The sequence below is a fragment of the Caretta caretta genome, chromosome 4 (genome assembly GCF_965140235.1).
Source record: "Caretta caretta isolate rCarCar2 chromosome 4, rCarCar1.hap1, whole genome shotgun sequence".
In the NCBI taxonomy this organism is placed as follows: domain Eukaryota; kingdom Metazoa; phylum Chordata; order Testudines; family Cheloniidae; genus Caretta; species Caretta caretta.
In genome coordinates, this window is record NC_134209.1 from 45,869,857 (window position 1) to 45,897,577 (window position 27,721).

Genomic DNA, 27,721 nt, shown 5'->3' on the forward strand with positions numbered 1-27,721 from the left:
CTCCTTGCCACACGGATCCTTGTGAAGGCTAGGACTATAACAGGGTTTAAAAGAGAACTGGATAAATTCATGGAGGTTAAGTCCATTAATTGCTATTAGCTAAGGAATGTTGTGCCTAGCCTCTGTTTGTCAGAGGGTGGCGATGGATGGCAGGAGAGAGATCACAAAATCATTACCTGTTAGATTCATTCCCTCTGGGGCACCTGGTATTGGCCACTGTCGGTAGACAGGATACTGGGCTGGATGGACCTTTGGTCTTACCCAGTATGACCTTTCTTATGTTCTATTATTCTGGACTGCACAGCTGACATCAGCCATACGGAACAAATGACTTCAATGGTGCGTTTTGTTTCAACAGAACCTAGTGAAAATGTCCCTGCAATGGTGACTGTCAGAGAGCATTTTCTAGATGTTGATGATACTACAGGAGCTGGTATGACAAATGTGCTTCTTAAAAAGCTGGAAGATACGGGAATTGCGATAGCTGACATGACAGGTCAGGGCTATGATAATGGTGCCAACATGAGAGGAAAGAACAGAGGAGTGCCGACACGGATCCGAGAGTTAAACCCTCGAGCTTTTTTTGTCCCATGCAGTTCTCATTCATTAAACTTGGTGGTCAGTGATGCAGCATCAGCATCTAGTGAGGCTGCTAAATATTTTAATGTAATTCAAAGCATCTATGTATTTTTCTCTGCATCAACTCATCGATGGCAAATTTTGAAGCAACATCTGGGAACATCCTCTCTGACACTGAAACCACTGAGTGCCACACGATGGGAAAGTCGAGTGGAGGCGAAAAAGCCTATCCAACACCAAATTGGGAAGAATGGATGATGCCATAGTTGCCATTATGGAGGATAATGCTATGACAGGAACTGTTCATGAGAGAACAGTGGCAGAGGGAAATGGAATCACCAGAAACATACATAACTTTGAATTTCTGTGTGGTTTAGTGTTGTGGCATGACATACTGTTTGAAATAAATGTTGTAAGCAAAAGACTCCAAGGTGTTGACCTTGATATGTCTGGAGCAATGGAACAACTGGACAAAGCAAAGTCATACCTACAGTCTTACCGGTCAGATGAAGGATTTCAAAACATTCTGAAGAGTGCACAGAAGTTGGCAGAAGAACTTCACACTGAGACTATTTTCCCACCCATTCAAGAATACAAGAGTCACTGAAGAAGAAGACATTTTGATTACGAGGCACGGGATAATCCCATAAGAGACCCCAAACAACAATTCAAAGTTGAATTCTTTAACCAGGTGCTAGGTTGTGCAATACAGTCAGTTGAAGAACGTTTCATGCAGCTCAGGGAACACAGGAGTATATTTGGGAAGTTGTATGATATTCCAAAACTCTTCACTATACCTTAAGAAGACCTACACCAGCAATGCAGGGCACTAGAGACAGTGTTGACACATGATGACATGCGTGATATTGATGCGAGTGATTTAGGTGTAGAACTGAAAGCCCTTTCAAGATACATTTCATCAGGATCAACTCCAAAGACTGTTCTGGAATATATGTGCACGAATAAGGTGACCACCCTCTTTTCAAATGCTTTTGTTGCTCTGCACATACTTCTAACGTTCCTGTAACAGTTGCCAGTGGAGAACGCAGCTTCTCCAAGCTGAAGTTAATAAAAACACATCTGCGCTCCACAGTGACACAGGAGAGGCTGTTCGGCCTTGCAACCATCTCAGTAGAGCATGAGCTGGACCAGACTGTGGACTTTCAGGAAGCAGTTCAAATCTTTGCAACCAAGAAGGCATGGAAAGCACCACTTTAATCATTCAAACAGATAAAAATGCCAGTGTTTACTACGCAGACAAGAAAAGTTACATTTGCTGTTCAGGTGTTTGAAAGTTAAGTAAAAAGAAAAGGAGTACTTGTGGCACCTTAGAGACTAACCAATTTATTTGAGCATGAGCTTTCATGAGCTACAGCTCACTTCATCGGATGCATACCGTGGAAACTGCAGCAGACTTTATATACACACAGAGAATATGAAACAATACCTCCTCCCACCCCACTGTCCTGCTGGTAATAGCTTATCTAAAGTGATCATCAAGTTGGGCCATTTCCAGCACAAATCCAGGTTTTCTCACCCTCCACCCCCCCACACAAATTCATCCAAATGGGCTATCACCAGCAGGAGAGTGAATTTGTGTGGGGGGGTGGAGGGTGAGAAAACCTGGATTTGTGCTGGAAATGGCCCAACTTGATGATCACTTTAGATAAGCTATTACCAGCAGGACAGTGGGGTGGGAGGAGGTATTGTTTCATATTCGCTGTGTGTATATAAAGTCTGCTGCAGTTTCCACGGTATGCATCCGATGAAGTGAGCTGTAGCTCATGAAAGCTCATGCTCAAATAAATTGGTTAGTCTCTAAGGTGCCACAAGTACTCCTTTTCTTTTTGCGAATACAGACTAACACGGCTGTTACTCTGAAACCTGAAAGTTAAGTGTTACTTAACGTTTTTGAACAAGGCATTTTAAGTTGTTCGTTTTCCTTTATTGGGTAGGTAGCAGAGCAGTACCATGAGAGGAGCAGAACAGGAAGAAGGCAGAATTGAGACCTTTCAAAATTTTGGCCCAAGCGAGGGAGCATGGGGGCATCATTTGATCTCCCCGCCTCAGGTGCCAAAATGTTGTGGGCCGGCCCTGTCAGTGAAAGCAGGATTAAGCATTTTATTAATGGCTGTATTAACAAAATCAGCTATTACTTCTGAATTGTCAATGTCCCTAGTCCGCTGATGCTTTTTTACTCTCGTTATCTTTATATCCTCTCTCAAATGTGCCTTTCTTGGCCTATTTTTTCTGTTTTTGAGGATAATAGCTGGCCTTACTAATAAATATTTGGGATCTTTCTCTTGCTTATTCCAGCTGCTAGATACCCTAAATAAACGGAAGACTGACAAGTTAGTTTGCTTCATGCTTTGATGTCTTTGGCTGAGAAGGGCTGAAGTTAAATAGCTAGTATTTTGCACCTGTGACACTCATTAGAGACACAGACCATACTAGAATTGTAAGTTGACCTTCAGTAGATCTTGGATGTTCCAGTGGATGGAACACAGGGGCTGCTACTATATTACTTGTGAACATGCTGCAAAATTCCAGTATAAATAAGAATGTTGAAAAAAGAGATATTTGTCCTATTTCTAACTTCACTTTTACACCACTGATTTGTTGTCTAAACAAATATCCTCTTCCAGGGCTACTTCACAGGTATACAGGCTGTCTGTTTCATGGGAAAGCATCATAATTTCAGTTCATTTCTCATTTTTTAGCTTATCTGAAAACTTTCACTCCTTAGAAAGCTTCACTTAAAAAGAGAGTACCACCTGTGAAAATAGCAGAGGCCAGTATTGCTATTGTAGCAGGGATTCCTTGATTGGGTACTATGCCATATGCATTATTAGGGATGTTGAATTATTATTTATGGATATTATTATCTATTTATTTGTATTTCAGTAGCAGCCCCAGTGTGCACAGTGATGTTGACACACAATGTGCGATGAATTGCTTAATTTCTAAGAAAAAGATTTTCATTGGGAATAAAGTATTCCCTGAATGAAAGGAAAAAAATTGTTGACTCCATTATCATTTACTATTAGTTGACCATCTTGAGCACTTGTTGAATAATGAAAAAAATTGTATTAATGATTAGTTCACTTGAAAAAAAATGCCAAAATTAATTCAGTAAATTATTTGCACCAAATAATTCAGCCAGCTCTAATAACAGTGGTAGCAGTTTCTGTAGTTGTTCAAAATATTAACACCAGATTGTGAACTCCTTATGCCGTCCCAGAACTTAGGCTGTTGTTAAATGCATTTCTAAAGCATTCTTCATCATTGAATTTTAGGCTGATTCTCAGAGACAAAAGTCACAAACATTTTCATTCATTTATTATAAAGGTGACACAAAAACTGCATCTAGATAATGACTTTGTTTTATCTTGGAAAGACAATCACATAGCATTATTGTAAAAGTTGAGCAACTAGCATCCTTGATTTCCTCTTTCATCTCTATTCATAAATATATATATATATAACACTAAACTATATCTAGAATGGATTAAGATAGGTAGAGTCCTTTCTTCAAAAATGAACCCTAAGGAATTAAAGCTGTAAATACTTGTTCATTTTTGTTTGTTTTTTGTTAAAACCACAGAAACCATCAGTCCCCTGAGGAATGAGATAATAGTTGTACTCCATAGGGTATTACACTAAACAAAATCTAGAGGTATATGAATGGTGGTAGACTAGGAGACTGCATGTGTGGGAAGGAGTGGGAAGTCTCTTCATATGGCATCCATGGTGCATGGCGTGCTTTAGATTGGCAGGTTGTGGCTCCTTCCTCTCGTTCATTTTTATGACGTGACTTGCACGGAGTGTTGGGTGTTCTGTTTTAACAGCATGTGGAATGAATTGTAAATGTTTTGATAATGAATGGATTCAAATATTTGTAATACCAAGTGACCCCAGAGAGTGAAAAATATCTGTATTTGTCTCTCATGTGGTAAGATTTTTTTATTGCAGGTCTCTCCGTGCAGATGTTAGTATTTGTGTGAATCCCTGTCTGATGACTAGTGTAGTCCTAAAAGTAGGTCTGGTATTATCCTGCCTCATGTACTTTTCCCTACTCTCGCTGCAGCAAGCCGGCCTCTCCACCCCCAGGGCAGTGATGATGATAAGTCATGAAACTGAACAATATAAAATTTAAAGTAGCCATTTTTTCTAGGGTTTTGTACGTTTCACAGAAATGGCTTTAATTAAGCTGTGTCCCAGATCGCAGCACAACTATCAAAATCAGCACATTGTCTAGTCATGACTGGACAAAGTGGGCTATAGGTAGGAGAAAGGAAAAAAATAAAGGTAATTTATCTCAAGCCATGAGGGACCTCCTTGCCACAGATGTCTTTCTGCCACTGTAGGGTGTCCTACAGAGACGTATTAACATTGTGTATATATAGTAAGAGAGAAAAAGCAGAAATTTATAAATAAACCCATTACAGAATGGTTACCACCTGCTCACATCTCCACATCTTTCTGTAGTTGTCTTATCCTTATATAACAGAGGCACACTGGGACAGTATCCTAATTGACAACAATCCCATCTCACATTCGATTATATGCCATTCTCTCTGTATAAGGAAATGATTTTAGTGGAAGAATCCCATCCTTATTTTCTCCTGTCCTGTTTTGTCTTTGGAAAGGGTAAGGAGAAAAGTGGGCATCTGAAATGTAGTAAGAAGTAGTGTTTATCTTGTTAAAAGTCAATATAGTCACTTTTTAAAAAAAGCGAATTGAAATCTTGAAGATTATTTTTCTTCTCTCTAGTCAGTTTGTCATGATATCATATAGTGAAAAGTTTTTAAGAAATGCTAAATTTTAAAGAGATAGGGAGACATTTATACTTGATATAAAGAGGTACAACTCCCACTGGTTTTAATAGGAGTTGTAACTGCTTACTCCAGAACAAAATTTGGCTCATAATCTGTGAATTACATAATTTTAGGAGTTTTAGTTACATCAGACTACTAAAAAATTATACTGATCTTTCAAAAAATCAGAATTGCCTTTATATTATTGCATTAGTAAGCCATTTTCTTTTAATAATATATATTAAAATTGTATACTATACATGTGTGTGTATCATGCCCATCTTACATTGCAATGACACTAGTGGTAGAAATATGCCAGATAGCATTGCGGAAAAATATATAATATGAAAATGTGTATATCGATATATATATGTATAAAATAAAGACACTTGGTCGTGACGCTATATTTTATATATGGTATATTTCTTCCATCAGTTGCATTGCAAAATAAGAGTGTTGCTATGAAAAGCTCTTAAGATAAATATTTTTAGTGCAAGCCATCAGGGATGTTAGCATGAATTAGTGCTACATATACAAAAGGGGAGTTGGTTTTTTTAACTGTACGTATTAAGAAAGTGCCATAGATATATAGTTTGTTACATTTTGGAAGAAAACCATTTGGAACAGAACTGAAGTGATTTTGCTTTGGCTAATACACTTTCCAGTCATATCTAATATAAATTTATTTTCAGCTTCCTGGTTAGCTTCATGGTGGATGCCCGTGGTGGTGCCATGCGAGGTTGCAGACACAACGGGTTAAGGATCATTATTCCTCCTCGGAAATGCACTGCCCCAACACGAGTAACCTGCAGATTGGTCAAACGTCATAGACTGGCCACCATGCCGCCGATGGTGGAAGGAGAAGGTCTGGCCAGCCGCCTGATTGAAGTTGGACCTTCTGGTGCTCAGTTTCTTGGGTAAGACTTTCTGTTTGACCTAAATGAAAATGATAGGTATAGCTCCATCTGTTTGCAGATTGCACTGGGGTAGCCCCTGCTTCAAGATTTAAATTGAAAATGTCTGTTTAGTATACTGTTACATACTGATCATGATGTTATAGGGCCCCTAGTGCAAATCAGCGATTAGTTTGTCAGCAATTCACTTAGCTTGTATGCCTTTTCATTTGAAAACACTGATTTTTTTAACCACTAACACTAAGGTTTAGTGTGCTTCCTCGAATAAGTTTATTAATCAGTGCCGTGCTAGTAAAATGGAAATCGCATTGCTATCAGTGTTAGGCAATTCATACTCTATTTATATCATCCACAGTTAAGGCATGAATAACAAATAGCACAGCACTGATCTAAAACCAAATTTAAAGCCTGCTACAGATACAGCACAAGTTAAAGCTACTTATAGTAGAAACTTGTGTTTTGTCTATAGGCCTGCTGTCAATAATTTGGACTATCTGGGAAGCACAAGCTTTTGATTTTTCTGGGGTTAAAATTGCAAGTTCAAACAATAGGACAACTCAGGAATTCTTTAGCAGTTTATTTTGTCCTATGTTGCAATACCCAATAGAAAGATCAGAACTGCAACTACTGCTGTGCTTGTTTTAGCAATTTTCAGCTGAAACCAGCCGTTCTCCACACTTTTGTTTGTTTTACCAGCTACTCTCCTTATCAACTGTAGCATCCAAAAATGGATGATTGAAGGAACCCCTCCAATAGAGTGAATGGCTTCAGTTGGAAACTGACGAATGAAGTTATGAAAAGCAACAGTTTAAATCCATTTTGAGACAATTCAATTGTAGTTAAGTCCTGTCATGTAAAGGTAATCAGCAGAGCCACCTTCTGAAATTATATCTGGAGGAATGAGCTTGAGGAAGAGTGAGAGGTGGTTTGATGTTTTTTAAAAATACATTGAATCAAGTATGAGAGGGGAAAGTATCCATGCTTGTTCCCAATATTTTATTGATGCTGTTCTTTAATAATGGATCAGGAAGGGTTATGAAACACTGGGAACATAAAGCTAGAGGCCAGTCCTCTTCTGTGACAAATAGGGTGCTCCTAGGTTTCAGATGCATCAGCAGAAAAGCTGCCAAACAAAATACTAATTTGATATTCTCTTCTGATCTAGGTCAGTTCTTATCAAAAACCAAATTTAAAATACCAGCAGAATACCTCTGCTGTCACAATCATTATTTCTGTAATCTTCTCTCCTTCCCCACATTCACACTAACATGCAATACCTTTTATTTTTTTAAATGGTCCCTCCATCCAATGAGGAATCTCAATAAAAATTCATTTGAATAACACACATGCATACGTTAGTCAGAGTTTTTGTGTCGCTCCTGATAGGTTTATCCCCTACTAATGGGCATTTTTCTGGGTGGCGTCCTGGCAGTGAAATCAGGTATTGTGTACTGTACCTGCCAACACAAATATTACTGTACTACACTGACACATCCATTCTAAGAGCCGGATTCTGCTCCCATTAAGTTCAATGACAAAACTTCCATTAACATTAATGGAAGCATTTCATTAATTTCTATCAGCAGTGGGACACAACTAGGGCAGAACCTTATTCAGTGTTTCACCTAATTCTACTCTGTTGACCAGACAGTGGCACTGGGGTTCTGAAAAAAACATACATAAAGCTTATTTATGTTCTTTCTTTCACTGCTGCTTTGGATGTACTCAGTAAACTTCATCTGCCTACGGCTCCTCCCCCACTTAATGAGGGAGAAAGCTTGGTCAGCCGAATCCTTCAGCTGGGGCCTCCTGGGACCAAATTCCTTGGGTAGGAGAGACTTAAAACAAATTGATGGATGCTGGCCTCCCCTTTCTTCTCCTTCTCCTGCAATATGATTTATTTTTTTATGTCATTGTGCCCATGACATTGTCCCTTTCTATGATTTGAAATTTTGTATATCTAACCTTTAGTGGACCATTTTCCAATCCTTGTGGTATGTGGTTTTTGTTTTGGTGGTATGTTTATATCTTTTTTGTAAAGTTCTGTGACCTTCATTTTTGTTTTAGCATGAGATCTTCCTAGCTGTAAACTGTGCCAGCTGTTTTGTGCTTGATGTCTGTAGCAAAGCAACCTGGATTGGAAGTAAAAAGAATCTTCTGTGCGTGTGTCTATTTTGCACCCATTGCTACCAAACCAATAATAATATGTTATATGTTGGATATAATATAACATAGTATGAATAAGCATGACACTTATCAAGTACATGATGGCCTATATCATTATGCACTCGTGAGGTATATGTATAGTGCATATTTATATTTTCTTACAGAGTGTAGAAAATACCAGAGTTATGAGTGTGTGTATATATATACACACACACACACACACATATATATTTACGTGTGTTCATAATGAAACAAATTCTTATCTCCTCTACACTAGTAGAAATCCAGATTAATGTTGGTGTAAAATCAGCATAAGTGAGAGATTAATCAAGCCCATTGACTTCAGTGACATTATTCTGATTTTCACTAGTATACCAGATTAGAATTTGTCCCACTGTCTGTATATACTGCAGTGGATTCTCTTTGAAATGAGATTGGACAGGTTAACACACATGGTGGCGACAGCTAAAATGAGCACGAGTTTTAGTAATTTTATCAGTTTGTAACAACACTCTAAAATCTCTGTTCAAACTACTGCTTCCTTACTGAGTGCTGTCAGTGTGTACCTTCAGTGTGTAAAGAGATGTATGCACATCTAAACTGTCCTACCGTACATAATGAGTCCTTATAAAAAGCGAAGATGCTCTAGTGACCCACTGATATGCTGTTCAGGATTGCACCCAACTATACTGGAGAAGTGGGTAGAATTCCAGGTTACTTTGTAACAGACTGAATGGATTGCTGTTACTTCTGTTTCTTCCTTTCTCACCCATATACATTTAATGTGCTGTGTTGCTGTGTCAGGCCTGTGATCGTGGAGATCCCCCATTTTGCAGCTCTGCGTGGGAAAGAGAGAGAGCTGGTAATCCTGCGCAGTGAGAATGGGGACAGCTGGAAGGAGCATTTCTGTGAATATACCGAGGATGAACTGAATGAAATCCTCAATGGAATGGATGAAGGTACTCAGTGCTGGGACAAGGGTGAGGTGGGGGTTGAAGAGGATAACAGAGGAATTAAAATGATCCTTTGTATTATTTCTGTATCTGGGGAAGACCTAGTTTATCTCCTCTCTGATTGACTGCCTCACTACTGACCTTCTCTCCAGAGGCCATGTTGCCACATTCTGCTGATGTTTCACAGGAATCACAGTGGAACATCATAACATGCTTAGTATACATGGCAGTGCTGGGAGTATATGTTTGCTGACATCCTAGCACATTTACAAGCATCAAAGAGGCAAAATATGTCTGGTATTATCTGGTAAAGAGCAGTTCTTCTTTGGGTGCTGGTCCTTAAGTGTATTCTGCATGTGTGCACGTGTATACATGTGTGCCATGCGCCTGAGTCCAGAGGTTGGCCACCACATATGCGCAGTAGGTCTCCTCATGCTCCCAACCGATGGAATAAGAGCCAGTGTGGGCCGATGCCTCTTCAGACCCTCTTTCTCAGTTCACGCTTCTGCTGTGGATGCAGCAATGGTATCTGCAGTACCACAAGCATCTTTGCCTCCGGCTTCCTGGCTCACTCCAACCTCCAGTCTGAGCGCTGCTTGCCAATAACCCCAATGTGGAATGGACATAAGAATCAGCACTTGAAGAAGAAATGGAGGTTACTTCCTGTAACTGGAGGTTCTTTGACATGTGTGGTCTCTATCTCTGGATTCCACTTCCCACCCTCTGTCCCGCTGCTTCGAAACCTGTTGGATTTGTGGTAAGAAGAGGGACTGGAGAGATTTCAGCCTGCGCTGGCTCTTATACCTTCAGTCACAAGCATGAGGAGACACCTACTGCATATGTGGTGGCCAATGGACACTACTTGTAAGAATTTCTGGATTCGGGTGCATGCATACCCACATGTGGAATACACATAGGGACCACACATCTCGAAAAACTTCCAGTGACAGTAAGTAACCTCCATATATAAAACTTCTTAGTGTTTAACTCCCTTTTGGTACATGAATTCCCATGCCCTTTTCACAATACTAAACTAAGAGCTTCCTTCGCAAATATCTCACCATGCTGTATTTTATTACCTTTATGGAAGGCTACTTGTTTGGAGGGGCTGAGTAATCACAGATACTATTGCAACTTGAGGGGATAGTAATAACTCCATAGTGGCACTGACCATGATCTATGGCAGGGAGATGGGCTTTGTGCTGTCGTTGAGGATGTACCTGAAGGATGCATTTTAGTTTTTAGAAAGGCTACTTAGATCTTCATTCAGTGTGGTACTTGAGCATGTGCCTAACATTAAGCTTGTGAGTAATACTGTCGAACTGAATGGGACTGCCTATGTGCTTAAATCACATACTTAAGTAACTCACTGATTGGAGCTTTGTGCTGTTGATGTTATCCTTGGCCTTCAAGTAGGTACATAGTGTAAAGATCAGCTCAAATCAAAGTTCTTGATTTATATGTCCCCCACATTACAGGAAAGTAAAGATCTTGTTCTGAATTAGGTGTTTTGGGCTATCTCTAATTCCCCACTCCCTTCAGAATTCTGACTTTTACTGTTTTTGCTTTAAATTTCAAAGGTCTTTAAAGCTTTTCACCTTTAATTGCTTTGTATGTATAGCTTTTCTTGTCTGGAAATTGCTGTGTTGGCTCTATGAAATTCTCGTTGTGTGAACATGACTCATTTTTCACTTAGTACTTGACACACCAGAGGAGCTTGAGAAGAAGCGTATCTGCCGTATCATCACCAGGGATTTCCCACAGTACTTTGCAGTGGTGTCCCGGATCAAACAGGACAGCAACCTCATTGGACCTGAGGGAGGTGTGCTTAGCAGCACTGTAGTACCACAAGTGCAGGCAGTCTTTCCAGAGGGCGCACTAACCAAGCGAATTCGTGTTGGCCTCCAGGTACAGAGAAGCAGTGACAAGGCTTATTACACCTTCCTCATTGGCTTTTCATTTGAGCCATGACCCTGGTAAAACAATACATTTTCTATATTGCATAGTCAGCAGACAGCTGAACCATTACATCAGCTCACCATTTGCCCACTGCTATCTAAAATGCCACTACAGCAAAATAAAAATTGTGGGAGAGAGAGTCAGGTCTAGAAGCTAGAGCAAGATAGTGAGAGTCAGATTTCTTGAGTTTTATTCATGACTCTGTAACTGACTGACTGTCGGATATTGGGCAAGTCACTTAACCTCTCTGTGCTACAATGGTAATGCTAACGTAGTTCACAAAGGAGTTGTGGGATTTAATTACGACTTGCTATATAACACTGGCAGAGGTCAGATACATTCATTTACATCTTCATTAAGCTACATTTCCATATTGTTTATTCATTTTTGTCTTGTTACTTTGGAAAGGCCCAACCTATGCACAATGAACTTGTGAGGAAGATTTTAGGGAACAAGGCAACCTTCAGTCCTATAGTCACCCTGGAGCCAAGAAGGAGGAAATTCCACAAGCCAATCACAATGACTATTCCTGTCCCCAAAGCCTCGAGTGATGGGATGATGAATGGTTATGGGGGAGAAACACCCACTTTAAGATTACTATGCAGCATAACAGGTAGGCTTAGTGCACCAGAGTTTTGTATGTGATGCAGACTCTTGAGATCACAAAGTGTTGTTGGTCAAATGTATTAAAAGATTACATTGACATAAATCTCTGTAAAATCTTTGCTGGTGGCTGTGATATGAAAATAAACTGCATTCATTCCACTGGAGTGGAACTGATATTTCACCACTTGGGAGAACAGCAGCAGTATTGTATATTTTTCTCCATGCTGTATAGCCCCATGCTTTTCACTTCTTAGCATTTTCTTCATTGGTTCTGTTTATGGAGCACCATATTCTGGTCAATGATGTCCAAACATTCATGACACATAAGGAAACACAATCAATGTCCCAGAGAGTTTAGGGCCAAATTTGGAACCCCTGATTTTCTTTGGTCAGCTCGTCCTATTGAAATCAGTTATGAGTAACTGCTCATTAATATGAGTGAGGGGTTCCCCAACTGGCATATAAAATATAATACGACAGATTTTTCTATATGTGCAAAATATTCTTCTGCAGAATTAATTCTGCTGAAATAAATAGCAAAACTTTAACTTGAGTCTAATCAGAATAATTGGAAAAGGAAGTTCTATACACTAGAAATCACAAATTTATTATGATAATTTCTTCCTCCCAAGTACAACTTCAGCAGAGTTGTTACTGGGATAATTTCCCACTATATGGGTAAAGAATCTGGAATGAGCAGAAGTTATGTTTTTCTCCTTCTTAGCATTTGCACAACATGCCTCAGGTGGCACGTGATCAGGATTCATTACTGAATTTGGTCTGCTGGTTAGATCATTAGCTTTCCTGGCTTGGGCTGGGTACTGACAGGAAGTGTGACATGAATGCTGATCCATGCCCCCGTTATGTTTAGTTATGACATACAGTAACTCCTCACTTAAAGTTGCCCTGGTTAACGTTGTTTCGTTGGTATGTTGCTGATCAATTAGGGAACATGCTCGTTTAAAGTTGCACAATGCTCCCTTATAACATTGTTTGGCAGCCGCCTGCTTTGTCCACTGCTTGCAGGAGGAGCAGCCCACTGGAGCTAGCTGGTGGGGGCTTGGAACCAGGGGGGGCGAGCAGCTGCCCTATCAGCTTCCTGCTCCCCTAAGTTCCCTGTGCGGCAGCTGCCCATCATGCTATCAATTGTCGGCAGTTCAGCTGTCCCTCAGCCCACTGCCATGTGCTGCTCCTGCCCTGTGCCTTGGAGCTGCTCCCGGGAGACTCCTGCTTGCTGTGCAGGACGGGGGGACAGAGGGGAACTAATGTTACGGTGTCCCCCCTCCCCCCGCTCCTGTCCCCCGCTTACCCCTTCTCCATATAGAGCAGGATGGGGACATGACAGGGCTCAGGAGGGAGAGAGCTTGCTGGCCGCAGCTGCTGTCTCAACTTCCTGATATACTTCAAAAGGCAATGTACTTAGAGTGATGTCAGCATACTTAAAGGGGCAATGCGCGTCTCTCTCTCTCTCCCACACAAAGGGTGTGTGTCTCTGTCTGCCATGCTGTCTCTCCTCCCTCCATTCGTGCTGCCTTGTAGAGTGTGAGGCTACATTAACAACAATGTGTTAACCCTTGAGGGCTCAGCCGAATGCTAGTTCATCATTTAGCCATAAGGCATTCCCTGGGAAATATCTTACGCCCTCTAACTTCACCACCTCAACCAAGCTTCACAGTCATCATTGCTGTGTACAGTATTAAATTGTTTGTTTAAAACTTATACTCTGTGTGTGTGTGTGTATATATATATATATATACACACGCATATATATAATCTAGTTTTTTGTTTGGTGAAAACAAATTCTCTGGAACCTAACCCCCCCTATTTACATTAATTCTTATGGGGAAATTGGATTCGCTTAACATCGTTTCACTTAAGGTCGCATTTTTCAGGAACATAACTACAACGTTAAGCGAGGAGTTACTGTACAGAAAATTTTAGCCTCATCTTTTTGCTTTACTATGTCAGAGGTTTGCATTTAGCTGTAAGTCCCATACAGTTTCAGATGCAGTTTGAAAAGATTGTTTCCAGAGCTGTGCTTCAGCACTCATCGTTTGAGAAAATGAATATTGGTTTATTTGGGCAAACTCTCTCCTTGGCTAAATCCATGCAATCCTGTTAACATCAGTGGCGTAACATCAGGTGTAACTGAAGGAAAAACTGGGCCTATTGTTTACAACAATTTGAAACATGCTACAAATTTCCTACAAAAAAGAGGGCTGGGATTTTGCTTGTTTTTAAACTATTATTTTTATTTATTTATTTATTTATTTATTCTTTCAGGTGGAACTACCCCTGCTCAATGGGAAGATATTACAGGAACAACACCATTAACGTTTGTCAATGAATGTGTTTCCTTCACAACAAATGTGTCTGCCAGGTACACACACAGCAAAACATCTCTGTTAAACTGAACCCTTTAAATCTGGTCCTTTTTTCTTCCATGCATTTCTCACTTATATCTAACATCTCTTTTGGAAGGGGTTTAGTTTAGTTTAGTTTAACCATTATCTTCTATATAGCAGAATAAACTGATTATTTTAAACTGTTTAGTGGCAAAAGATAGCCACAGTTCAGCAAGGTACTTAAGCATATGTGTAATTTTACCCATTGAAGTCAATGAGACTACTCAAATGTTTAAAAGTACGGACGCTCTTAAGAACATTGCTATAGCATGAATGATTAGACCCAGAGTGCATCCATCCAACTGGGATGTGAGAGGAGATTTTATAATTGGCCCAACTGCATTCATATGATCTTTTATGCCTGAAGATGTTTTTTTTACAGACATATGTGGGATTTTCAATGTTGTACTTGCTGAATTAAATGGGAATTTTATTGTAGATTTCAGTGGGTGCAGAGTTGCAGTATCAATGAACCCCTTTGAAAACCTCACCATGGTTTTGCCTGATAGGTGCTCCTCGACTGGGCAGCCAAAAGTCTTTTGTTTAAACAGTTAATTGAAGATTCATCCAGGGAAAACCCAGCAGGGGAAAGAGGTTGCTTCTGTACTTGGTTTATAATTTATAAAATAATATGTTACTTCCAGCAAGCTCCAAAGAATCAGAAATCGGAGAGGGAGAACTTGTATAATGACCTGGAAGTGGTCCTGTATGTAAATCACAACATGAGACACAGTCAACAAACTGAGTGAAGCTTACATGAAAACGAACCGCAGTAACACATCCTTCCATTTGCAAACAAAGCAATTGCACATTAACTCATTCTAAATTAATTCAGCTAGAGTATCTGCCTATCTGCAGATTTTGCTGCATTGCAGATACAACAGAGACATGATTTTAGCAGCTGCTCAGTGTCACCGAGATTAAATACTTTCCTGATCAGATTCATCCTTCTGAATAACTATAAACAGAATCTTCAAAAGAATCTATATTTTTTATTAACATGTGGTGTTTATTATTATCTGATATTTATATTACAGTGGCACTGAATCAAAATCTGGTAGGCCCAGCAGTGGAACATTTTTAATAGTGAGGGTGTTGAAAGCCAGCCCCCTTACCTTTGTCCACCGCCGCCTCCCCCGTCCCCCCCGCCCAGAGTTGAGGCTGGCAGCCGGGACACAGGCCCAGGGCCAGCAGCATCCCCCTGCATCCCTAGTTCCCGTGCCTTTGAGGCCCAGACACACATCTAGGAAGATACAGCTCCTGCCCTGAAGATTTTTTAATCCGGTCCTTCAAATTCTTGTGAGTAACTTCACTCATGCAACTTGTCCCATCAGGTTCAGTAGAAATATTTGTATGAATAGAGGTAATAGAGCCACCCTTGCTTCCATCCCGCAGTATAAAGGCATATATATATATAGCACATGGCTAGGGAAAGGGGGGATGACAAGGGAGCAAAACAAAATGTCTGCTTTTCACCAGCAGAGGGCCGGACAGAGCTCTCAGCATCTAACACCCTTTCTACTGAACCAGTGTTAAAATTGGTGGATGACATAGACAAACATTTGGTAGCCAGACCAGGTGCTACCTACTATTTTAATTAAATGAATCTACTGACAAGCAAGTCTAAGCAAAACAATGGTAAAATTGAGTCAAGCTTCTGGAACCTTGTCTAGACAAGGGCTCTGTTGGTAGAACTGGTGAGACATTTCCCCAGTGTAGACAGCCCCACTTGCAATGAAAGCCCAGCAGTAAAGCTTTAAAAAGGTAAGTACCCAAAATTCTCAGTCTCAAATGGATGGGGAATAAACACTTTTCACTAGAGACCAAAAGAGAGACCTCTTCAGCTGTATTTTGTGTCTCAACAGCTGTATGCAGCATTAGTTATGTTAAAGGTCATACATTAAAGACTTCATTCAATAGTCAGCATTGCAGATTAGACACTGTATTTGAGAGATCCAGGTCTAGAGCTGCACTAGGGTTATGGCATCAACAGCAAGCCCAGATGTGGAAGTTGTTAGTGTGTGAACAATGAGTCACAATTGTTTGACGTATAGGCCTTCTTAAACAGGGGTTTTCAAACTTTTTTTCTGGCGACCCAGTTGAAGAAAATTGTTGATGCCCGTGACCCAACAGAGCTGGGGATTAGGGGTTTGGTGTGTGTGTGTGTGTGCGGCTCAGGGCTGGGGTAGGGATGCAGGAGGGGGTCAGGGCTCTAGGCTGGGAGGGTGCAGGCTCTGGGGTGGGGCTGGGGATGAGGGGTTTGGGGTGCAGGAAGGGGCTCCGGGTTTGGGGGGGCTCAGGGCTGGGTAGGGGATTGTGGCGCAGGCTTACCTCAGACAGCTCCCAGTCAGCTGCACAGCAGGGGTGCTAAGGCAGGCTTCCTACATGTCCCAGCACCGCAAACCGTGCTGTGCCCCGGAAGCGGCCAGCAGGAGGTCTGGCTCCGAGGTGGAGGCGCGCAAGCACCACTCCCCTAAGGTCCCATTGACCGGGAACCAGCCTATGGTAGTGCAGAGCCAGTGTTCAGGTGGGCGCAGCGCGCAGAACCCCATAGCTCCCCCGCCTAGGAGACGGACCTGCTCCTGGCCACTTCCGGGGTGCAGCGCAGTGTCAGAACAGGCAGGAATCTGCCTTAGCTGGGCAGCACTGCCGACGGGACTTTTAACGGCCCGGTCAGCGGTGCTGACCACAGCCACCGCGACTCAGTGCCTTACATTCCATGACCCAGTACTGGGTCATGACCCGCAGTTTGAAATCCACTGTTCTATAAGCTCCACCTGCTCTCTTTTCACTCAGCAAGATATTTAAACCTGTGCCTAAAGTAAAATACATGAAGTCAGTGAGCAGTACTGCATGTGCTTTAAAGATAGCCACAGGCATATGTACCTTTCTGAATTGAGGCCTTAAAATGGTTTTACGAGAATCACACTCCCATTCACAGGATTAAGTCCTTCCAGACAATGTTTGGGAAATCGGTACATTTCTCTAGAATACTGAAGAAGTTGATTGGAATCTTGGCCAATTTCCATTCCATCAGACACAAATTTAGTCTCAGATGTACTTTTTGTCTGCTGTACAGGCAATCAAATTTTAAAATGTTCCTCTGTTTGAGCACTGTGGAGGCTTCTCAAGGTAGGTTTGCCTCCCTGGTTTGAGTCAGATACAGTACAGTCTTTCCCCACTTCTGTAAATTAAGGACCTTTGAGTATCAGATTTGCTTCCCCATGTTCAGATGTCATCAGTTTCCACTGTTTAATCAATGAACACATTCAGTGCTGTAAAGAAAGGCACAGAATGAATATCCATTATTGTTCATCTTCAGTTGAGTAAGACCAGAGTAATCACGTTTCAAAGTGCATGGTTTGTGGGACGTTGTACCATGTGATCTACAGTAAGTAATAAGCCCCCTGTAGATTGTATCAACTCTGAGGAGTCTTTGACCCCTCGTGAATTCCTCCTCCTTCCTACGGGTGTCAAACTCAACCACGTTTTCCACCCACTCATCAAATTTTATTTAAATGAAATTCCATCAGCTCCAGAGATAAACTAAATGAAAATAACAGCTTTTATTCCTTTCATTTTAAAATATATAACAGGGCATTTATGCTGCTTCAGCTCAGAACTGTACAAGATAGGATTTTTTTTTTTCACTGCCTTTATTACACAAAGAGCACTCTATTTGTCTCAACAAAGTGTATGGCAGTTGTAATCAAAAATGGTAATATTTCATGTTCTTGCTTTTTGAGAAGGGGTAATGTTGCTGTCTACTGACTAGCCAAAAGAGCAGGTGGGAGGTAAGGTAGTTGGGAAGTAAGGGAAGTTTTCCTTCTGCTCAACTGGTAGAGGCCTGTTTTTGGAGCTGTAGTGCTAGTCCTGGTTTCTGAGGTTTGCATGCAATTTATATAGTGAGCTGTGTCTACTGTCCGCGATACATGGGTCTGTTGCAACATCACATGAATGAAAGCTGCTTTGTGAGAAATAGTGAGGAATGTTTTCAATGAACTCTGCTGGAGGAAAGTGCTAGAAGTTGGTATTCTCTTGTAAGCAGTTTAAAGTAAGTGGTTGTTGAATAAGTGAAGCCAGATAAACGATGGCCTCTCATTGATTTAATCAGTTTATAGGCAGGCATATTATCTAAGAAACTATGTCAGGCAGTTTCGTTTGTAAAATCCAGATAATACCTGAGTTTCCAGGCTTTCATTTCTTGCTCGGGTAAATCTGCCTGGCCATAGTGCAGGAGCTGGTTAGTACTGGGGGATGTTCTCTAGGAAAAGAGTTTCCTTTCATGTCCTATCAGCAGATCGTATGTTCTGTTCACTGCTGTAAAATGCAGTTTCTTGTCTAGTTGACATGGAGATTAGTAGGGCATATTTTGGTTTACAGCTAAGCCTTAATGACAACAGGTTAGGTGAGCAGGGCTTTAATTCAGCAAGTTACTGTTTATTGTCCTGACCCTGCAAAGACTTCCACATATACTTCACCCAAACTTGAAATCTTTGCTGGATTAGGATCTATATCATTTGTTAAAATTTCCTTTCACCAAGAAAAAATGCATTGTGGGTAGCCTGACCCTCATCTCCCAAAATTGATGAGTTTTAATTTTCTATTTTTTTCTGGTTTTTTCATGAATAACTGTGGCTGTGTTACTTGATGTCAGAGGGGAATGGTACCAGGACAGTGTCTACACTACCAGCATGGAGATTTGCATTGCTTACATCTTGCTAGACGGCCAGTTCCAATAACTGCTGTTCATGTTCCTTCACAGGTTTTGGTTGGTAGACTGTCGACAGATACAGGAATCTGTTACTTTTGCCTCCCAAGTGTACAGAGAGATTATCTGTGTGCCCTACATGGCCAAATTTGTTGTGTTTGCCAAATCACATGATCCCATTGAAGCTCGATTAAGGTGCTTCTGCATGACAGATGACAAGGTGGATAAAACGCTAGAACAACAGGAAAACTTTGCAGAAGTTGCCAGAAGCAGGGATGTAGAGGTACAATATAAGACTATAGAGTATCATTTTTTTTGTCTTCATTCACAGTGTCTTGCCACATCTATTTCTAAAATCACAAATTCTGCATGCTATCTGATATAGGAGGCAGACATTAGTATTTAAGAAATGTTTTGTAATTGGATTCAAAATCAAGCTTACATCCTCCAAACCTAAGAATGTGATGGTATATTTTTGTGTGTGGAAATGTATACTGGCCTTTTGAGTCTGCTTTTCTGTTCATAAAAATGAACAGCAATTGCAGAAAACTCTTTTTATACTTTCAAGTTGTATGCATAGTTTACATACCGAGTTGGTTATGTTTTGTAAGCAGAATACTCTGATCTCAGAGCAAGGTGTAAGATAATTCAAAACGAGCACCAAGTTTCAGGCCAGCTCTGAATTGATATGAAACTCTCATGTCATATCAATGGGAGCTAAGGTAGGCCATCACTGAGTGCTTTGGAAAATCCCAGTTGTAATCTTTAGATTAAAAGAAAGCATTGGGACGGTGCTGGAATGAGTGGCCTGTAGATGCTTCATTCTGGAGGCTCAGAGTTCCAAGCCCTCGGGTAAAATTTTAAAAAAACATCTAAGTGGCTTTGGGAGCCTAGATTCCATTTTTAAAATTGACTTAGGCACCTAGAAACCTAAATATTATTGACATTCAATGAGACTCAGGCTCCTAAGTCTCTTTTGAGGCATTTTTGAAAAAATAATCTCTAAACTCATTCCTTTACTACTCATGCCAATAGGGTTAGAGAGTATTATATAGGTGGCACTCTCTATCGAATCCAGGGGAGGGGAGTCCTCAGGATACTGTGATGATCACTCCTATACAAAACAGCAATATGGAAAGGTAATGGGTCCTGCCTTCATCAAACGAACTCTGCTGTGGTGTACAAACAATGCTGAGGGAGACAGGAATACTCCTGCTGAAAAGCTCACTTTGTTTCTTGTCAAGCAAGAGTAATGCTAGTTTTGGGGGGAGGAGGAAAGATTACAGTGGGCTATTTCCTGTGGCCCTTAGAGAGGCAAAACTGTCACTGAAGTTGGTAGGAACGTTGGCTATGAAGGACTGCAGAATTTGGTACACAAAAACAGAGAAATTAGGTCGCTGGGCAGCTACAATGGAGGGAGATCACCCCAAGGGCAGGTGTAGCAGTATTGCACACCGATGCACACACCTTACAATTTTCTCAGAGGAAGAAGCAGTTTTAAACCCACCTGCGCACTCTGTAGGAACCCTGTCTGTGGAATCTGCTTGGAAGATGTTATAAATCAATGCATCTACCAGCCTGCCTCACCCACTTCCTTCCAGCCCAGGGCTGCTCACTTTGTAGCCTGTGCTTTCTGACTCCAAGACCTTCAGTGGAATGGCGGGATGAAGGCAGCTGTGCACTGCCAGTAGACATGGGAGCTGCAAGCTTTGTTCAACACTAGGAAAAGCGCACAGTGACCCTTTCTGTGGTGGTCACAGGAGAGCGATTTAATTTTAATTAGCTTTGCGATGTAACCTGTCAAGACAAAATCTTAAATTCCTTGTTATTTAGATAATCTCCCACTGACTCCTTTAGAAGTTTGCCTGAGGAAGGAACTCGAAAAAGCCAAGTAACCACCTCAGGATTCATTCTTTTGCACTTATTAGTCATGTTTTTGATGTTTAAATGATTTAAGCTTTGTAAGGCACATCAAATTTTATAGAGGATGGCGCTCTGGATTTTCAAAGGCTCTAAGAGCAGTTAGGTGCCCACCTGCCACTTTCCACCGAATACCTATTAATAATCACAAAGATCGTCAACACCTTGACAGCAGTAGTTGGATTTTGTCAGCATGTTTACTGTTGACATCAGTGAGAAAAGCCGTGTTCATCCACCAACACCAAGAAGTTAAATTAGCAGGTTTGATATTCATGTTTCATATTGAACACAGAAAAGCCTTTCTGTGTGGATATTAGCGCTGTTTGTTAAATGCTCTTTTACTGGCTGAGTCAACTCCTTCAAATTTGATGACAAGCGGGAAATGGATAAAGCACAGTGCATTCTGCCTCCTTACAAACACATTTTTCTACTCTAAATCCCAGCATCCATAAATGATTTCTCAGGTTCAGCGTCTGGTGCTAAAGGCGGTGATAGGCAATCTTTTGCAGAGAAGACAGATAAAATAGATGCTCATTACATTGGCATGGCTAAATTCTGGGGAGGTAGAGGTAAGAAGTGCTCTTTGAATGTGCTGATAGTTTGTGTGGGGTGACTCCAAAAGCTGTGATGAGATGAGTTCCCTGGGACTGAGGAAGGGTCATATAAATAACTACCAGGAGATAGAAGCAGTATCCTAGAGGCATCCTAGACATTCACTTGAGGCCTGGTTTTCAGAGGTACTGAAGGCTCATAACTTTAGTGGGAGCCAGTGGGATCTACAAGTGCACAACCCCTCTGAAAACTGGGCCTATGGAGCCCAAGGCAAAAGCCTCAGCTCTAAGACTATTCCAAGTAGATTGGACCGTTACGGTCACCCTGCTGCAGAATAAACAAACTATGGAATTATTTGAATTGACCAAGAAGGTAAAACGTGTAACCTCACGATACTCTCAGCCAAATTTGCTACATGCTAGCTCAAAATTGGGATCCTGAGTTTGCTCATGTACTAAGATCTTTCCTTCAACTGTAGTGGTGAACACAGAGTGACCGACTGCTTGAAGAGGGAACAGAGTTAGTCAGAAAAGGGCAGGTGAGAGCTGAAAAGAAAACTGGGGTAGGTGCACTTGTCGTGCTGTGGCATGATGCTAGCGGGTGCCCTGGGTGAGGGCCACTGTATGGTAACCAGTTTAGTGCAGTATGCTGAAAAATGCACACGTTCTTGTAAATGGAAAATCTGCACAGATTTACGGAACACAAGGCATCGTTCTCATTTATAAGCACTTCTCACTACTCTTAGTAGATGAAACTAGTATGATATTCAAAATTAGAATTGAAGTTAATCATCTGAAATGTGTCTTCACACATTCTGGAAAATGATAGATGGCAACACTAATGCTGAGTGTTGAGATAATTGTATTCTGAAAATTTTAAGATTGGTTCAAATCAATGCAGAATTGTGCTTTCGTAAGGATAAATCAAAATGTGGTAGAAATGAATATTGAATATGGCCATTCATATGATTTGGGGGGGTTTCTTTTTTTAACTCCACATAGGTATTAGAAGGAAAGCCTATCTACGTTGACTGCTTTGGCAATCTGGTGCCACTAACAAAAAGTGGGCAACATCATATATTCAGTTTTTATGCCTTCAAAGAAAATAGACTTCCACTGTTCGTCAAGGTAATGGAATAACTTCAGTTATGGACTGTGGTTTTATTCAGGGCTGGCTCTGGGTTTTCAATACACTTGTCAGTCTGGAAAATGTCCATCCCACAGATTCCCCACCTTCACATGTAAGAAATTCTGAAATAAGTATTTTGTTGATATGAGCAACCACTGCCTCCTGTTGTCTGGTAGGGCAAACCAGACTTTATTGAATGGTCCCAAATCTGGGTAAAAATGCACGGTATGCGTACTAATCTGTGGCTATATCACTCTCATCAGTGCATGGCATACTTACAGTGATGCATTTCAGTCGTTAATGTTGTCTCTTTTGGAAGACTGCTCTCTATCTAATGAGATGAAGGAACAGCTCCGTCAGTCCTTATGTTTTATTTTTCATCCTTTGATTGGTCCATTTGCAAGTGCAGTCCTCTGTTTACAGAAATACATTGTGACAGAAGGAAACACTTGTGCAAGGCAGCAAGTGGATTTACATAATTGGGAAAATCCTCTTAATACTCCTGTATTCGAACTCTGCTATTTATAGTAGCAGATAAGCCTCCGGAGCGCTGATACTAAGTGGTTTGACTGTGGTTCACGAGAAAGCTGCAAATACTGGTCTGCATCACAGACAGGTTGGCTGAATTGTACTGTGCTGGCCTTACTACTTATCACGCCAAAATCATATAAATACAGGTGTAGTTCTTCAATTGTGCCATAGGTATTCTTCATCTCTGGGCCCAAACTTACTCCGACTGAAGGCAATGCAAAACGTCCTTTGACTTTAATGTGAGCAGGAATGAGTCCTTTATGTGTATTTCAAATTATGCTGCTCATTCACTGCCTTCATAGGGTCTCAAGTGGAGGAGCAAGCTGATTGTGATAACAGCTGTAGACCTACTGGCATGGATCTGCTGTGCTTACACCTACCTCTGACAAATGCACTTCTCTCCTTTTAGAGGGAGAGGTTCAGAGGGCTTCAGGTGCAGTTATAAGGTGACTCAATTACTTTTGAAAATTGTCGTATCAGTGGCACTAGAAACAGCCCATAGAAAAGCACTTTCATAGGCAGTGCAGAGCAGATTTTCCCCCAATTCTCTACCAATGGGTTTCAAAGCCATCCCTAAATGACTGTGCCTCGGAGTATTGGGGTAATTCTGTATCACCAACAGTGGTGCCAGGGCCTACTGGGGCTGAGATTGCTAAACCAGTCATTTCACGTCCTTGTTTAACTTAAAAACGTTTAATGATCTCTGTGATGTAAAATTAATTTAGCTAGTCAGCGGTACAAAAGGGGATTACTTGAGAAGTGAATTTTGAGAAAGCACCTACAATTCTAGATAGGTTAGTCATAACCAAGGAACGCCCTTGTGTGTCACCTCCCCCCGCCCTCCAACCCAGCCCACTATTGGAGGAATGTGACTTCTTTCTATAGAACTGATTCAGCTGTGTTTGTCACATACTGCTGGCTTCACATGGTTGTGACCCATCCTGAATTTTCTAATACAGTCCTGAAAGTATGTCGTGTGGCTCTCCATCCTGTAGATTCAGGTTAATAGATGCGTGTAACCACATGGCTATATTTAAGATGAATTTTTATCATTTGGCCTTGGTGAGGAAACCCGTAATTAGGTATAATTCTTTTATTTGTATGTACTTCCCAAGACTATTTACAGAACCTAAAAACACTTCATATTTGAAGTCCTAAATGTTGCATGTCCAGTTCTGCCTTACAGATGTGATATATGGGGATCTTCCAAGGTTTACTTCGAAGTCTCAGAACATCTCATGATCTCATAATCATTTTGTTTCGTTTCAGGGGTTATACATGGTCACACTTAAATAACTTGCAGTTTTTCAGAGATATTCCAGCAGTATTCTCAATGTTAAGTGCACTGATTATGGCTTTAATTGATAAGGTATTTTGAAATGGAAGAAAACTTTTAAGTGTGACCTTTGTCACTCTCTGCCTATAGCAGAGGCTAAATGATCAATTACTGTCTTTTGTTACTAATGAAGTCAAAGAAGCAGCAATTGATGATAATCTACCTAGGAAGATACAAAGGCATGTATAGATTATGGTGGTAGTATGTGTGAATTTTGAAGGTTTTTATTTTATAGATTAATTTTAAAATGACCTAGCATCAATATGTCAATGAAAAACAGAGTTAGTGCCGGTTACCATGAGAGCATAGTCACAGTGCAATTACTGTCTCAAACTGCATTGTGTGAATAAATCGTTATTACTGACTTCAAAGTGTCTAAATTGTTTAGCTGATCTCTCCTGTTTTTCACATATATACACATACTCAAATATATAACAAACAGAAACAACAAGACCATAAACATACATCCACATACATGAAGAAGCTTTTTTCCAGAGCTAATCTCTTCCTGTAACTAGTTTTGACACTGCATATGGAATACAGAGTGCAGCTAAAGTACAGATTAAACTTTTATATCTTTGCTGCATTAGGTACGAGACTCCACACAAGAACCTTGTGGGCGACTATCATTTATGAAGGAGCCAAAATCTACAAGAGGGCTAGTCCATCAAGCCATCTGCAACTTAAATATCACATTGCCACTTTACACAAAGGTAATGTTAACTGTACTATATCAGAGCTTTATAGAAGTTTTTGTCTAGGATCATCAGTATCACAGCACAACCAGGAAATAGGCAGGAGGGCAAAAGATTGTTAAAGACTTATAATTTAGGGCATGTTTTCTATAAACTCAAGTCAGTCTATGTCAGGCTGACATACAGCTGCAGTGGTTCATGTCCACACTGCCCTTCTGTCGTTAGTGCGCATCCTCACCAGGAGCGCTTTCACTGATTTAAGAGGGGCAGTGTGGGGGACTGAAAGCCAGGGCTTTCAGCTCGATATGCGGCTCCCTGCTCCTCACTGGGAGCCTGGCTGCCCGTCTCCTGGCTCCCTTCTCCCCATCAGGAATGGGACAGCCGCACTGGGTTTCTCGATTCCCCGCTCCACACCAGTAGCACGGCAGCTGACCAGACTCCAGGCGCGGAGCTTCCTGCCGGGCACAGCCATACTCCCCGTGGGGAGTAGGGAGCCAAGAGACCGGGGAAGGCAGCCAGGCTCCTCGTGGGGAGATCTGTGCTTGGTGTCCAGTCGACTGCCCCATTCCTGGCAGGGAGTGGGGAGCCAAGAAGCCCGGTGTGGCTGCTCTCTTCCTGGTGGGGAAATTAGAAACCCAGGGGGGCATCCGTGCTTCCAGCGGGGTGATCTGCACCCGGATTCCGGTCATCTGCCATGCTCTCAGCAGGGAGCAGGAAGCTGAGAGCCCAGGCAGCAGCCCAGATCAGAGCACGGAGCTGGGAGCCTGGGCAGCAGCCTGACTTGGAGTGGGGAGCCGGGACCCTGAGGGGGCAGCACGGCTTCCCATGGGGAATGGGGAGACTGGGCAGCAGCCTGAGCCAGGAGCCTGGGTGGCAGCCCAGCTTGTAGGGGAGATCGGGTAGCAGCCTGGCTGGGGAGCCAGGAGCTGGCTTCTTGTCAATTTCATGGCTCCAGTGGACAGAATGATAGCCAGTAGATATAAGTAACGCAGTGTCTACAGGGACACTGCATCACCCTAACTATACTGCCATAAGCCCTCTGTCTCTCATGGAGGTGGAGTTTCTATGTTGGAGCAGTAGGACAATTAAGCTATGTCTACACTACTGCGGTAAGTCGACCTATGCTACGCAACTCCAGCTACGTGAATAACGTAGCTGTAGCCAACATACCTTAGGTCGAGTTATCACAGGTATACACCGCGGTGAGTCAACGGGAGAAACTCTCCCGTCGACTTACCTTACTCTTCTCATCCGGGGTAGAGTACAGGAGTCGACTGGAGAGCAATCTGCTGTGAAATTGGTGGGTCTTCACTAAACCTGCTAAATGGACCGCTGGTGAATCGATCTCAGCTATAGTGTAGACCTGCCCTTACATTGGTGGGAGCAAGGCGATAGTGTGTACACTGACATAATTAGGTCGACATATGCTGCCTTAGTTGACTTAATGCTGTAGTGTCGACCAGGCCTAAGGGTTTTAGTATTAGCAAGGGAAAAATAAATAGTATTCAGAATCTATCAGTTTATTTGAATATTGGCACAACCATTCTTTTGAGAACACACAATGCATATTTGACATATCACTTTGCATGGGGGGAATATATCAGATTTGAGGCAATATATCTTTCTGACTGAATTTCAAATGACATTATTTCCATTCTTTAAGTTTTTAAACATACCCTTCATTCTGGAGATGGAATAGTCCAAAAAACAAAATCTGGGTCACAAGGGATATGCAAAGTGTGATGTGAAGCCCATTGAAGTTAGTGGAAAGACTACCATGGACTTCAGTTGATTTTGGAATGGGCCTAGGCTAAGCTTGATCTCCATGCCAAAATTATATTGAAGCTAATGACAATTCTGTACAGTGTTAAAACACAGAACTGGAAATCAGTGAGTAGACTTAGGTTCCATTCTCATCTTTGCCAAAGACTTCCTATGTGATCTCGAGTAAATTGCTTGACCACTTTGTGCCCTAATGCCTTCTCTATAGAAGTGGAGTTCCCATTCAAGCCCACCTCTCACAGGGTTATATAAGAATAAATTTGTTAATATCTATAATGCATATTACATTCCTCATATATAAAGTGCCAAAGAAGTTCCAAATATATTTTTATTATTTATTACCTGGCCATAAGAGGCTTGAAAATCAAAGTATCTTGCAATGGCATTTCCATGTCACTGACAGAACGATTTCATTGTTCATTCATATTGTTGGACAGAAGTGAAGTTGCAATAGTTAATGTGCTCTACAAGTTACAGTAGTTATAACAGCATCAAAGCTAACAGAATCAAATCCTAAATAGGATTCTAATACAGCAGGAACATTTTTTGCCATCTGTTCAAAGCTGTCAAAAATCTGCCACAGTGTGCTTAACAACATCATACTTTGCAACTGCTCTCTAATCAGAACCTTCTCAAAGGTTTCCTTCACCATATGATATACCTGGTG

General features: G+C 41.4%; 1 protein-coding gene across 45 annotated transcripts in view; it reads left to right on the plus strand.

Moving 5' to 3' along the window:
• The window catches only part of ANK2 (ankyrin 2), a 565,434-nt gene that overhangs the window by 502,357 nt on the left and 35,356 nt on the right, over positions 1-27,721 (plus strand). For 25 of the 45 annotated variants that reach the window (XM_048846718.2, XM_075127588.1, XM_048846724.2 and 22 more), the window contains 9 exons: positions 6,089-6,313; positions 8,040-8,138; positions 9,281-9,435; positions 11,126-11,337; positions 11,797-12,001; positions 14,278-14,374; positions 19,165-19,393; positions 22,584-22,709; positions 25,168-25,290. In XM_048846718.2, coding sequence (XP_048702675.2) covers positions 6,089-6,313; positions 8,040-8,138; positions 9,281-9,435; positions 11,126-11,337; positions 11,797-12,001; positions 14,278-14,374; positions 19,165-19,393; positions 22,584-22,709; positions 25,168-25,290 — 1,471 coding nt within the window. The remainder of the gene's footprint in view (positions 1-6,088; positions 6,314-8,039; positions 8,139-9,280; positions 9,436-11,125; positions 11,338-11,796; positions 12,002-14,277; positions 14,375-19,164; positions 19,394-22,583; positions 22,710-25,167; positions 25,291-27,721) is intronic. The other 20 variants (XM_048846731.2, XM_048846759.2, XM_048846741.2 and 17 more) reach the window with 1 other exon arrangement.